The sequence below is a fragment of the Drosophila nasuta genome, chromosome 3, assembly GCF_023558535.2.
Source record: "Drosophila nasuta strain 15112-1781.00 chromosome 3, ASM2355853v1, whole genome shotgun sequence".
Lineage (NCBI taxonomy): Eukaryota > Metazoa > Arthropoda > Insecta > Diptera > Drosophilidae > Drosophila > Drosophila nasuta.
Genome location: NC_083457.1, coordinates 19,139,381 through 19,154,611, shown reverse-complemented (window position 1 = coordinate 19,154,611; position 15,231 = coordinate 19,139,381). Strand labels below are relative to the sequence as shown.

Genomic DNA, 15,231 nt, shown 5'->3' with positions numbered 1-15,231 from the left:
ATTTCCAAATTTCAAAAATAAAATAGCTGTTTTTGATTGTGCGAGACAATATTCCACTTTTTGTTAATCGTTTTCCATCTTTTATTTTATATTGTTACCACAAAGATGTAATAAGCAAGTAAGAATAAAAGCAAAACGGTGCGGTATTTATTTTAAAATATACCGAATTAATATACCATAAGAATACTAAAAATATACCGAGGGGCGCGTTTGGTATATTGATATAATAGTAGTAGAGTGCAAAATATACCAGATTGTCAACCAAAGCAAATAACATAAGACCCGTAATTAGTAAGCGTATTTCCCCATACAAAAGTATTTCTTAAAAAACTAGCAATTTGTATCTGTTCGAAAACAAATTTTCAGGAATAACAAAGAATATAATTATTATTCTCTTAGATCTAGATGTTCACACGGACAGTCAGACAGACAGATATGGCTATATCGATTTGCTGTTGACGCTGATCAAGAATATATACACTTTACAGGGTCGGAGATGCTTCCTTCCGCCTGTTACATACAATTTTTGGAGGCACAAAGTTATCCCTTCTACTTTCTAATGTACCGTCATGCCACTGTGAAAATGATCATAAGATCCTTGAAATGAACAACGAAGCTACTTATCCGAAGAGAACACATAAATGCCAAGAGTCTTGAGCTAAATATAAGTAGACAAAAATATATACAACCGAAAGAGAGATTAATTTAATGGAGTACTATTGATTTTATTCGATCCACATGTTCAGTTTAACAGAGCAATTTCACGATTTTCTCTAAAAATAATCAAGTGTGAAATTAATTATACTGCTTGAAGCATTCTCTATTTTTACAAATAGGGCATGCACAATGAATACTCGAGGGGAGACATTCACTCGTTGGGCCCATGCAGAAATGCCTGCTAATTAAATAAATATAATGTAATATAAATATAATATACAACTTTTGTATTTTTTCAATTAAACATAACTCACTCAAAAAATATATAGACGAAAGAAAACGTGAAAACTAACGCATAATCGCATAAACATGTAGACAATAAAGCGATTCACAAATATGTATATTATATTATTAGATTCCTTGTTGAGAATTCAAAACTATTATCGATGATCTCTGATTTTGCAGTGTTTTATTCAATTAACTGTCATACGCCCGAACAACACACTTATATGTTTTGCTTATTTGATATATTATGTATGTATATATTTTTATTTAGACTGGGCGTAGTATACCAAAAAGAGTTTTGAGCTTGAGTTAGGCCAACATTAAATGTAGTTAACGAACAATTTTCTTTTCTTATGGATGTGTTTGTCTACAATATATTTATGTATGTTTGTGTGTGTGTGTGTGTGTGTAAGAGTGTGAGTCTGTGTTTATAGCCCTTTAGACAATGCGTAGAAAAATGCAGTATTATTGCGCTGATTTCATTATTATTGTTTATTCTTGATTTATTATTATGTTGATGTTGGTTTGCTGTATTACTATTATTTGAATTAGAACGGTGTTTCTCTCTCGCCTACACTGTCTAGCATATTTAACGATTATATAGATTTAAGTGATCCTTCAATATGTGGATATATGTATGTATGTATGCAATGTGTGTGTGTCTGTGTATGTGTATGTGTTGATGATCTCTTCTTGATGTGCTTATGTACTTAGATATTGGGTAAATTGCTGTCTGCTCGAGTTGTTATTTTATATAAATTATATATTCAATACGCGATAGATCAATGCATAAATGTAGAACATTTCATTTTTACTCTTGAGATTCTATGCTAAAGTGGTGTGTGTGTGTGTGTTTGTGGTGTATCTGTGTATTTCTTTTATATGATTTGAAGCCTTGTATATAAACAAATCCGTCACGTTACAACTGTCTAATTAATATAGTAATTTTATGTTATGTATATATTTTTAGAGAGTTGTGGTGCGTAACATTACTACTTTCTGATGTTGTTGTTGTTGTTGTTCTTGTTGTTTGGTGTTTGGTTTTTCCTTAGATATAACATTGACACATGCTGCCTCTCCGTCCTTCATTTCCTTCTCCTTCTCCTTGTCCATAACGCATTTCTTTTCCGTGTCTCCACCTCCTCCTCCTCCTCCTCTGCCGCTTCCATGTCGCCGCGAGCCAGTTAATTTACACACAATTAGACTTCGGGTATTCTTGATGTTTCGCTTAAATCGATTGCGACCGCTGTCGCCTCTTGGCTTTAGCTCAGCTACACCAACTCCATCTCCATTTCCATTTGCATCACCATTTCCACCTCCATTTTCACCTCCAGCGCCATGCAATTGCTTTTCGAAGACTTGATTGTGTTTCTTAATAGTTGATATCGAGGGATTTGTTGTTGGGTCTTGCCCTTGAGATTCAGTCGCATATTCTTCCATGATTTGATCTATGGGACGCTGTTGCTGCTGCTCTGACGCCTGAAGATTTTCCCTCGATCTGAAGGGCAAATAGTTTTGAAATGCTGTTCTCAGAACGTTTGTCGTCTTCTTTTTCTGCTTAACACGCACTCGATTCGCACGTTGTTGGCGATTGAGTGACCAAATTGGCATCGATTGTTCCGACAACTTGCTACTGCCGCTGGCCAGATGATGAAATTTGGCAGTGGAGGTGGTTTTACTGTCGCTGTCGGTGGTGGTGTTGGTGTTGGCGCTGTTGTTACTAGTTTTGGTGTTGGTGTTGTTGGTTGTGCTCATCATCGTCTTCGTCGTGTTGCAGCTGCTGCCATTCGTAGTGTTGGTGTTGGTGTTGGCCGCGCAGCCTTCATTATTCGTTTTGTTAAGTCACAGACGAAGGTCAAAAGCAATGCGAGACGCAATGTTCTTGAAGCCGATGCTAGTACCTGCAATATGATGTTGCTTATTAACACCTGATCCATATTTTAGGAAGAGCAGCAAAACTTACCAGAAATGCGTTTAAAGCGAACTCCGTTTAGGGATAGACGCGGCAGCTTACAGACCTCTATCTCCCACTGGACCAGCGAGTCCGTATTCGGATCTCCATGAACGCACCAAAGCACAAATCTAATTAAAATAAATTCTCAATCAATGTTATGCATATTTGCATAGCTTAATAGTTTATCTCACCGTTCCCGTTGCTCGTAATCACAGTTGTTTTGATCGAGCACTTCGCGTATCTTTTGCATGATTTGATCGGGCATCAGGGGCGATGTTGTCTTCATGGACCATGTGAACCGAAGCACCCTGGGCTTAGCGGCCTCCTCCGTGGTGGATGTACTAAAATGGTTAAATTGCATTTGAGAAACCATCAAGTGTTCTCTAACGACTAACACGAGTTAGGCAGCCTCTCCCTAATTACCAAAGATATCCCTCTAATTAATAAAGTAAATTGCAACCCAGATTTTCTAGAAGTACTCTTTCCCTTTAATCATTTTGTTCTCTATTGAAATCTTTGTATTAAAAGAATATATGAATTTCCTTCGTTCAACACATAAGATGTTATCAATCACACTATCTTATAAAAGATCTCTGTTTGCATATTAGATATTTTCTCTGTGCTATAAAAATACATTGAAACTCTTTATCGACCCCAATTTGAAACTCAATTACATACCCAGTTAAATGAAAATGTAAATTCATATAAATTCGAATGTATGCTAGGCCTTTAGTGATGGTCGATTAATGATCTATTAAGTTAGCACTAAATGTTGGTAAAATGTCAAATGAAAAGACAAATGTGTGGTTTTTTTTTTGTTGTAAGGGCTGATATTTGCTTTGTTTAACAAATCTTCCAGATAATTTATTGCTAATTAATTAAATAATCAATTTATTTAATTAGGTGTTATTTCTTTGAAACTTAATGTACATAACTAATCAGATCACTGAAGGTGCCCGATAACACGATTTTTCATTTGTTTTTATTTTTGTATTTTGTTGTATGTTTTTCGATTTATAGATAATCATCTGTACAAATAAAATGGTCACATGCACAATTTTTTAATACATTTAATCTTTGATTAAAGATAAATTTGTTTACTGTATCTAAGTATTGTTTTTTTTTTTCTTATTTTCTTTTCTTTTATTTTTTTTTGTTTTTGTGTTCTTAATGTACTAAATACGCTTTCATCATTTGATGCGCTTCGACTTCGACCTCAACTTTCGACAATTTGATAAACATTTGTTTTATTAATCAATCTTCAATCTTTCTGATTATTATAATTATGTGTTACTCTTAATAATTCTGATTGTATATACTAGTATATGATTCTTGCTTGCTTGCTTGCTTGATTGGAAATAGTTTCAAATACAAATACAAATACGTTCATTCTCACATACATATATGTGTGTATATACATATATATATCGAAATAGTAGTAAGTCAATTTCATAAATTCATAACTGCTTTTGGTGTTCTCTTGTTCGCATTTATCATAAATATACATACGCATATGTACATATGCAATAACTAATTAGCGTTTCGCAGTAATCATTATTATTATTTATATCTTTAATTAGTTTTAGCTAAACGAAAATTGTTGTAGTAGAAAAAAAAACAAAACAGGAAATATGACAGTCATAGCAATAGATCTCTTCTATTTTGTTGTTTTGCTTTTTATTGTTGATTGATTTTGCATTTTTAATATATTTAATTTAATTTACAAACAAAGAAAACAAGTTAAATTAATGGTTTCCGTTTTTGCCGTGGCATTGACACCTCAGTATTATTATTAATATATTTTTTTTGTTTTAAATATATATTGTATATATGTATTTTAATTGATTTCTTTTTGCATTTTTTTGGTTTTATTTATAAATGTGTGTAAGTATAATTAGTTAATAATTGTAGAAAACATAGACGCATTCTGAATGTCTGTTAAACGTATCGGAACTCAACGTTGTCGATGTTCATGGTTTTGGAGGGGGTACGAATCGGAATCGGAATCGTTATCGGAATCGGAAGAAGAATCAAACCGCCGATCGATCTGATCTGATCTGATCTGATCTGTGAATTTGTTTGTTTTTGTTTTGTATCTGTATCGTATCATAATATATCATATATCATATCGTAACTGTATCATATCTCTCTCCGTCACGCGCGTTTACTTTACGGGGGGAATCGTTTGTTTCAGTTTTAGAACTATTAACAAGAAGTAGTTAATGCTTGTTTTGTTAATTACTGGTTTGGCCTAAAATTAAAGAAAAAATTTTAAACAAATTATTCACGGCTGGAAAAAATATATTAATAATGGGTAAAAAAAACAAACAAATACGAGAAAATGAAAAAGGGAAAAGAAAGTGGACAGATAAGAATAAGAATTAAAAACGAAACGGAATTTTTTTTTGTTGTTTCGGGTAAATTAACTGAAACTTTTGGGTTTAATGTTGAAAACAGAAAAGAAAAGTAAAGAAAAGAAAACGCAATATTTTAAACAAGTTGAATTAAATGTTCTGACAAAGTAAGAGAGATATAGCAATACTTTTAATAATAATTACTTTTTGATTCAAGAAAAAAAAAAGAAGATGTCATATGCATTTTAAAATGAAGAAAAATAGACAAGAACAAGAAAGGCATCCTAACATTGTGGGGTGGGTGATCGATCATGTATACACATAAGTAGCACATAGACATAGATGGTTATACATACATACTATTCAGACAAGTAGTATATATAATGGCTGTGACGTAATATCCAACTTATGTATATATCATACAAGAAAAAAAAAAAACAACAAAATTTTGTAGTAGGAGTGACGGAGAGGGAGTGAGCGATAGATAGAAACAGAGAGATAAGAGAACGAGCGTATTTGGAAATCGATAGATCCTGGCAGTGTTGAACAATTGCCAATTAGATGCAGATCGGCTTCGTTAATACGTATACGTAATTTACACATACATAGATAATCATATGCATGTATGTACGTATGTATTGGTATTGTATGTATGCGTAGTTTTGTATTTGTTTTGTATCCGAATCATTTAACCGACTCGATTGTTTTGATTTTGATTTTCATTTTAATTTGTTTTACAGTTTCGATTGATTTGATTTGATTGATTGATTGATTAATCTAACAGCAGTCTGTGTCTAGTAACAAGCTATAGGACTCTTCCATGTTTTTCATAATAATTAATTCAAGTACTCAATGAACGTATAAAAGTACTCATTCTTTTTTTTTTTGTTGATGTATTGATTGATTGATTGTTTGATGTATGTAAATACATATAAAAACGAATCTTTACCAATTCTCCTGCACATTGTACATATGTATATGAGCATATGCAATTATTATGTGTGTTTTATGATATTTACATATTTTTTTTCCTCTTAAAATACTGTTAGTTTAAATGAAATGAAATAAACAAAAATAACAACAGAACATAATAACAATTAACAAATAATATAACAAGTTCCATACAAATTAGTCGACAAATTAGCAAGAAATAAGAAAAAAAAAGAAACAAGTAAACAATAACGAAATGTATTACATTGTATTAAGTTTAAATATGTTCACAACAAGACTCATTTTTTTAATTCATGCAACCAAATGCCAATAAAACAGTCCGCTCTTCACAAAAATATATAAAACTTCCGATACATTGCAGGTGACACCTTCGTTGATTTAAATATCCAATTAATTTTTTTTTTGTAATTTTGTTTCTTAAGATGTTAATGTCAAAACTGCACCAGTGAGCTGCTGTTGTCATCAATTTCAATTTCAAAAATTATGGAAAGCTGCAAAGCCAGTCGTAAAGCTCTCTTAGCAAAGAGTGTTCTCTAAAAATATGCTCTGCAAAGCCAGTCTGAAAGCTCTTTGCATGGAGAGCTTTCTAAAAATTGTGCTCTCTTAAAACTAAGCGAGTTTTGTAATGTTTTTTTTTAGTGCAAATTCGCAATTTGTGCTCTAATATTAAATGGTCTAAATGCGTGCTCCTAGATACCATATGTACACGTACATGTATGCAGTACATATAGCCAGATCGAGGTGTAATTAATTCGAATTCTGGGATTTAAAGAAGCAGTTAAAGGCGACTCGGTGTCCGTTAAGAAAAAAAAAGTCCATAATTATTTACGCCCGTTCTCTGTCTATAGATTTCTAATTGTAGACATTATTAATAAGTGTCTTCTAGCAGATATTTTTTTGGTAATTCATAATTTATATTCAAAACAAAATCGTCCAGCAATCGGATGACAATTATTATGTTAGCTCTACTACTGCTGCTGACACGCTTTCTCATTCTCGTTTTTTGTATTATGCAATTATATTGATATCAATTCGTGGTAATTATTAAATGCTTTCGAAAATTTCGGAGAAGGAAATTTGCAATCGAAAATATCACATCTTCAGCCCTTTGTCCATTCATTCATTTTAACGGATTTGGTACAAAACATAAACACATACATACATACATGTACATATGTGTGTGTGTGTGTGTAAATATGCAAGAATGTAACATGAAACAATAATAAAATCATAAATGAAACCAAAAAGAATTTTACATAAAGTGATAACAAATGAAAAAATCTATTAATATAGTCAAAAAATCAAATAATAATAAAACAAAATAGAATTTAAATTAAAAACTGCATTTGCTTTTCTCGTAATATTCGTTAACAGAAGAAATGAAAACAGATATTTGATTATCGATTTATCGATATACAACTCAAAAGCGAACTTACCGTTTGCTAAAACGTGAGGAAAGTTTCGAAAAAAAGCTCATGCGACCGGGATGCGGTGATTCACCCGATGTGCCACTTGTACCAGAGTATTCCAACGCAGTGTTGTTTCGTGCCCTGGTTTGACCTATAAAAACCAAATACTTATTAATTAGTATCACATCACAGGACTATCCTTAATAATACTACGTATATTTCCTAGATTCGATTAATATTAATAATAATAATAATTAATATTAATATTGCTATATGCAAAATATATCTAAATTTTTAATTTACAAAATTATGCTTGAGCAACGTCTTTAGTTGTATATTACAGATTCTTGAGAAATAAATCGATTTATTAACGTATTTATATTATAAAAGTCATCATTATTTGTTTGCTTATTATATAACTTTTAGTTTTCACATAATTTTAATTAATAAACAATCGAATTTCCACCATATAACAATTTTCGAATTTTCGATAGTCGATTGAAAACAAATCTGTGAAAAGAATTGAATAATCTTTATATATCAAGTGCAATATTAATATATTTTTATTAGTCTCCAAATTTCGTAGTAGAACCTAATATAAAAGAAAGTCTGTTAAATACCCATAAATGCTGAAAATTATATAAAAAAAATATATTTTGGATTCTTCTTGTTAATACTACACTTGAAAAAGTTTGATGAGAAATTCGATTGAATAAGAATTGTGAAAACTAAATTTTTATAAAAATTCAAAAACTTGTTTCCTTAATTTTTTAACTGATATAATAAATTTATAAGTTTTATATAGTATAGTAACGCTCTAATTTTTAAACTATTTAAGAAAACTTGAATTCAAATAGATTATTGGATTGTATAATATTATATTATATATGTATGTATGTATAAAGTTTGCTGCAATTATGAAACATACTTATCGTATTTATATATTATATGCATGCTATAGTTTCAACATCTGTCGTTTAAATATATTTATTAACTATGGATAGAGTCTAGGCTAAAAATACTCGTATATTCAGTTCAATTTGGGACAGTGCTATGTGAACTATTTATTCGTTTATTTATAGTTGGATCTTTTCTGGGTCTTCTTGGTATGGACAAATGAAGAAGGCACCGCGACATGCAATTATTATTAAATAAATACTTAACATAAGCCACTCTGACGCGGTTTGGCCAATTTCAGCCCAGTTTTTCGCACTCAGACAACAATCGTGCATGATTTGATTTAGAAAAAAAATAACACATTCAAAAACACATTGAAAGAAAATGAGTAAAACCGCTAAAATGAGAAGCGATATGGAGGAGCGCTGGGTGCATGAAACATCGACCAAGAACAAGAACAATAGAAAATATATATATAAAAAAATCATATTGAAAATCGAATTTGTTTTCCATTTTTATTTTAATTTACAGAATTTTCGATATTTTTGTTGTATTAAGAAACGTGCAAAAAATCGTCGAAAATAATAATACAAAAATTATGAAGTTAGAAAATTGAACTTAACAAAACTCGATTAACATTATTGATTATTAATTTAAGTCTATGATATTTTAGAATTGCTGTTTCGTTCGATTTTTGTTTAAGGGGATTTTCATTTGTTTTTTTGTTAGTAAAGTTTGAGTGTGAGTAAAATTAAGTTATTTTTTTTTGTTGTTGTATTAAAACTAATAAATAAAATTAAACAGAAAACTCACCAGAGTGAAAGGTTGAACGTGATGGAACATTCCTTGGAAAGTGTCTGCTTGATTTAACAGCCGATGCCATTCTAAGTCGATCGAACAGACTATATATATGTACAGTTACAATACATATGGCACACATGGTACGTATGAATGGATATATCGAATCATTATCGTGTGTCGTCAGTTCGTTTCGTTGGGAGAGTAACATTCAAGTCCAAGAGTAATGAATTGCATTTCAGAAAACGAATGTAGTTTTTTTTTTATAATCAGTATCAAGTTGGTTTTTGTTTAATATTTATGCAATCGTTTAATAGTAGGTAGATAGAGGTGTGTGCGAGTGGATGTGATAAGGATAATAAATACAATTCACGTCATCATATATTTTCGTTATCGATATTGTGATCCAGTTCCAAATTGTTGTTGTTGTTGTTGTGCGGGAGAGGCACGAGACAGCGCGAATCAAGCAGATATTGATTGATCGATCGATTGATTGATTGATTGATTGGTTAATGCGTGATGTGGTGGCAGTGGTAATCAAACGATTATGGTTGTTTTATATATTTGATTTGGATTTGATTTGATATTTTGGTAATCATATTTGTAGACAGAAACAAAATGAAAAGAAAAAGATTTAAAAAAAAATCATGTAAATCGCTGAATATAAAACAAGCACTTAAATATATAGATTTTTTGGGTTTTTTTTGTGGGTTCTTAAACATAAATAGTACAATATAATCATCTTCAAACAATTTGATGGGCCTATTTCATTATTGAAGCATTTCATGAGAATGTTTAACAAAGATAGTGAAGCAATCATGATAATAATCACAGACAGATACAAGAGACATATTTGAAAGATTGCAGTTCATCTCGAGATGAACCCAAGCCTATGTATTTATATTACCTATTTGGTAAAAAGAATTAGTATAGGTAATGTTGGATATAGACGAAACATACGGAAGGAAATACATAAGAGTATGTCGAAAAGGCACAACATCAAAATACTTATATAAATTATATATTTAGAGATTATATATCTAACAATAAAGTACATTTATATAGAACGGGGGAAAAGTTTCGACGACAACATGAATGGATAATTGGGGCTACCATTATTATTGTTAGTATTAACTGTACTTTTGTTTTTTTTTTATTATAAATCGAAATTGTTTGCAATGAATTTGTCGCGGACATGCAGAGTATGAAGCATTCACGTGATTGCATCTCGTTTCAAGACTTTTGCTGCTTATATATTGCATTTTAATTCAATTAATTACATTGGTTTCAGCGTAGCAATCAAAAAACAAGCCCAATTCAAAGGAAGAAAAAACGAAAAATTGAAAAAAAATTGTTTCAAGTATACAAAAGTATTCAAGTTTAAGTACCGCGCATGCCAGATAAATGTTTTTTTTTTTAGCAATTTTTTAAGGGTATATGTATGCTAATTATTCTAAGTCTGAGTTGAGAAATTATGCTAAGTATGGTCGCAGATAAATATACCCAAAAATAGAATCATTTGTAATTGCAGAATCATTTTTATTTTTGCGTATATTTGCCAGACCCCTTGAAAGTTTGCTTAATGTTATTAATTTTCAGTTTCACTCACCAAAAAGTTTGTTCGTATCGATTCGTTTCGGGTTCGAAACGAAATTTGCAAATTTTCAGAAAGGATATTCGATTGGATTGTAACGGGATATTATCGAATAATAGTAGAGTAATAATTGAACACGAATACCCAAGGACATTTGTTGCAGATTGTTGTTGGTTGGTTGGTTGGTTGGTTGTATGTGGTAGTGTAGTAGTTGTTATCAAATATTAGACATTAATTTTTCATAAATTGTATCAAAAAAATACATGAAAAGATAAGAAATTTACATTATTCAATTGATCAAAATGTTAAGAGAGCGTCTTCAAATGATATACAAAGAGAGAGTATCTAACAATACATCTAAAAAACACAAAACAAATTTTCAAAAGAACAAAACAACTAGTAAATGCTTAAGTTAGGAATATACAAAATTCATCTACACGATAATCCAAATGAGCACATGAGCTATCAAGTTATCGATCATCACGCACAGCAACGAATACAGAGAAAGTACACTCAATATGAATTAGTAACGAGAATTATCGGACATATAGAATTTCAACATGGAAACATATTGCTTAAATTGAAAAGCATCTTTCAGGTAATTTTTAATCTAAAGAATTTAAAATTTCAGCTTCCCAACCAATTCCCATATTCTTTCTATTCAAGATTTAAAAAAAAACGTCACTCACACTTTGTCATTAAAAGTAAATTCAATTACACAGATAATTCTTTCTAAAGGATAAAAACTCTGATAAAAAAAAAAGGATTAACCATATATTATTGTCAGACTATTCGACTAATCCAAATCATCTCAAGTATGATGCGTTTAGCTTTGTAAAACAGCTACTGTAAGTATACTATTATTAGCTATAGTATGAACTAGAATTAAAAAAAAACATGTTATATAGAATATATTAACCGATGTTCAACAATTCACATTTCTACAATTTTTAAATTTTGTAGAACTTCCCCTGAGTGAAAGTAACGAAACAAAAATGAATGTAATTTGTTTAACAATGATCACATCTAGTTGATTTCGCTATAGTATGGATTTCGCCTCGAAAGTGTCTTGGACATAGGACTTATTAGACGATGTGCTGTATCTTTTCTAAGATATAACATGATTGATCTATATGATTCAAAGCTAGCAACAAAAATACATTTCATTTTAAATAGGCTGCCAATTTAGAAATTATAATGCATAAAATGGAAAGAAATATAATGAAATACAATAATTTGTTTATAAACAATTTTCGTTTTGATTGTTTTTTGATTGGTTGGGTAATGTTTTGCAATGTGTGTTGTATACCTCGATCCAAGGGGGTCAATTGATACTGATACACATCCGTCTGTGGATGGTCTAGGGCTAGACACAGACGCACTTTTTGTGTGACCCTTTCCAGCGGTAGCTGCAGATCCACTGCTGGTTACGTAGTATGTTATTGTTTTTTTATTTTGTTTGTTTGTTGATGCCGAAAAAGTTGGGTAGAGATTTGATTTTGATAAATATTTCGTAAAATTTCAAATTGAATTCGTATTTTGTTGTATTTAGTATTTAAAAACATAACCCGCATTCAAAGTGGAAAATCAAAACGTAAATATGAAAACGATATCGAAAATTGAATAATTTTTTCTTTTGTTGCAACTAAGAAATAATATAGTTATAGAGAACTAAACTGTGCGCTCAACGAACGAATATTACGATTTATGCTGGAACTGAACGCTATACAAATATATATTTGAGATCTGTTTTAATACTAACGATCTTCTCTAACCATATAAGATGATGATAAAAATATATGTACACAAGTGCGAGAGCAGAGAAGATATTGTGTAAGATTGATGGATGAACTGACCAAACAGCTAAAAACTAATGATCGCAAACAATTTAGGCGGTAACCAATAAACACAAGGGCAAGAAAAAAAAACAAAAAGAGGAGTAAACAGATTCTTTTGGCCACTTGGCAACTGGCAACACGTACTTTGTCTCTGCAGGAATAACATTGGTTTTCTCCGTCGATGAAGTCTTTTCATACAGTGTGGTTGAACGGCGTGGTATAATACCGCTGGTGCCGCTCACTGTGCGATTACCGTTAGTCGGATCATACTTGGTGGTTGTGCGCGGCTTGGCTGGACTATTCAGCGCTGTAATGCGAATAGAAATTGATTAATTTCCAAGTTAACATTTAAGGCGGGAGGCGCTTTACATGTATCTGTTGTGGTTAGCATTTTTTGTGTAGCCGACGCTGGTCGCTGATTCTGTGCGGCCAGTCTCGCCGTGTTCTCCTTTATTGTGGCTGAGTCGATGGTGTTTTGACGTTTAAAATTGCTGCCACTTGAGTGAAGAAAAGGGAATAGGATTAGAAATACTTTCTCCAACTTTTTCGTATTGCATTTTGATTACTTACACTGAAGCACGCTCTGCGGCTGTGCCTACGGCATTGTAGTTGTTGCTTGGGTTAACAGAGCCAACGTTTCCCGCTGCAGCCGTGGCTGTTGTTGTGGCATTTGCGGGTCCAACACCTGCAACAAAAAACACGGAAAGAGAAAGTTGTTGTTTAGTGGCAAGCACTTTTCGATGCAGCCCCAAATATGGGACTTACGTAACGTTTCCGCACCGGACGACGCTCGGCGACTGGGTTTGGTGCTCGACGCCGATATGCTTCTGTGGACGCCACGATGCGTTGGACTTTGCACGTTGCCGGCATTGCCAGCATTGCCACCAGCCTCGTTGCCCGGTATATTGCGCAGTGATAGCGATGATCCAGACCGTGAGCCATCACTTTCAGGCTACAGGACACACACCGAGAGCGAGATAAAGCAAATCCATTAAAATATACATATTCATCATAATGATAATCAATCGATCAACGTACATCTGTGCTCTTGCGGCCCAGCAACAAATACGTGGCAAAGACATCGTCATAACGCCCCAGGGCCAGCGACGTCTCAATCTCCAGTCGACTGTAGCCCATGGCGACTAGAGCTTCTGTATGGTGGCAAACGAAGAAAAAAAAAAATAGAAGAAGCATCGCAAAGCGGGTCAACATTATAAATATATATTTCTCATTTTATCCATATACACAACAGCATATTTAGTACAACATCATCATATTTGGTTAATAACAGTAGTAGAAGTAGTAGTAATAGTTTAGTATACATTACATGCAAATTCATTACAATTACATTATATATTCTGTGGCTCGAACTCAAATATCGCCAGCTGAATTGTGTGCGCGAATTGGAAGACTCTTGGTTTGATTTGGTTTGATTAGGTTATAGTTCTCATAGACCCTCTAGTGTTTTATGGATTTGTTTTGTTTTGTTTTTTTTGTGAGGGGATTCCTTACAAGTATAGCAAAAGTTGACATGCGAATATCAAAATACATGTATATATATATACAACTTAATAATTGTCATCGTATGGCAAAGAAAATCGAAAAGCATAAATTAATTTTGAATTCGAATTCCTTTTTTCTCTCATTCAAGTTTTTTTCCGGTTGAACTGTTCGTTTTTTATTTATTTATTTTTTTTTTTTGTGTAAAAGCGCGTGTCAGAATGTAAACAAAGATGTAGATAAAGATACAAGATAAGGAAAAGAAAGAAAGATAAACGAAATGTTCAGATTAATGGTTGCCATAGTCGAGAAAAGAAATACGTAATTCTCCCCTGAGATGGGGGAACAATGAGGCATACATTTTGATGATGTGGTGGCACTTTCCATTCGCCGATTAAAAAGATCACCATTAGCATCATGTCAAATGCACTGCGTCGTATCGATGCCGATTCTGATTCTGATTTAGCCCCCGCTGCTTAATGAGAATTTGTTGTTTGAAAAAGTTAAACGTATTTTGTTTTTGAACCAGTCAAATAATAATAAGAGTGTAACTACAATTATGAACTCATATAGTATACGATGACGTTGTATACGAATACAAACGAAAATAAGATATCAAATATATAGAAATATGAATATATAGATAGATATAGTAATAGGAAACAGGCAACAGAACAACTCGACACACAATTCGTTAATAATATTAGTAATGAATTTGATATACAGTACCCGTCTTACCTATCCTCTTGGGATCGGCTAAATCTTGTTTGGGCTGTATGTATGGCTTGAGCTCATCATCCTCAAACCCCATATTCATCCACTTATCGCCCATGATTGTTTCAAGACTAGCACGTTTTGCAGGATTCAGTACTAGAAACTTGCGCAGCAAATTCTCGCAATCAGTTGACATATAGAAGGGAATTCTACAAAATGCAAGCGCACCGTAAGCAATCAATCATCATTAAGAGATTCAAATTAGATATTAGAACAAAAG

The 15,231-nt window shown here is 32.2% G+C and overlaps 1 protein-coding gene across 19 annotated transcripts in view; it reads right to left on the bottom strand.

The window, feature by feature from the left end:
• Positions 1-704: 704 nt before the first annotated feature.
• Positions 705-15,231, bottom strand: part of LOC132794313 (MAP/microtubule affinity-regulating kinase 3) — a 32,379-nt gene continuing 17,852 nt past the window's right edge. For 4 of the 19 annotated variants that reach the window (XM_060804686.1, XM_060804672.1, XM_060804675.1 and 1 more), the window contains 12 exons: positions 14,967-15,160; positions 13,776-13,888; positions 13,503-13,689; positions 13,308-13,422; positions 13,107-13,234; positions 12,882-13,044; positions 12,209-12,322; positions 9,321-9,391; positions 7,638-7,761; positions 3,088-3,237; positions 2,906-3,024; positions 705-2,843 (listed from right to left, as the gene is read on the bottom strand). In XM_060804686.1, coding sequence (XP_060660669.1) covers positions 2,785-2,843; positions 2,906-3,024; positions 3,088-3,237; positions 7,638-7,761; positions 9,321-9,391; positions 12,209-12,322; positions 12,882-13,044; positions 13,107-13,234; positions 13,308-13,422; positions 13,503-13,689; positions 13,776-13,888; positions 14,967-15,160 — 1,537 coding nt within the window. In that variant the 3' untranslated portion in view covers positions 705-2,784. Of the gene's footprint in view, positions 2,844-2,905; positions 3,025-3,087; positions 3,238-3,731; positions 5,148-7,637; positions 7,762-9,320; positions 9,410-12,208; positions 12,323-12,881; positions 13,045-13,106; positions 13,235-13,307; positions 13,423-13,502; positions 13,690-13,775; positions 13,889-14,966; positions 15,161-15,231 lie in introns of those variants that run through there. The other 15 variants (XM_060804689.1, XM_060804677.1, XM_060804687.1 and 12 more) reach the window with 14 other exon arrangements.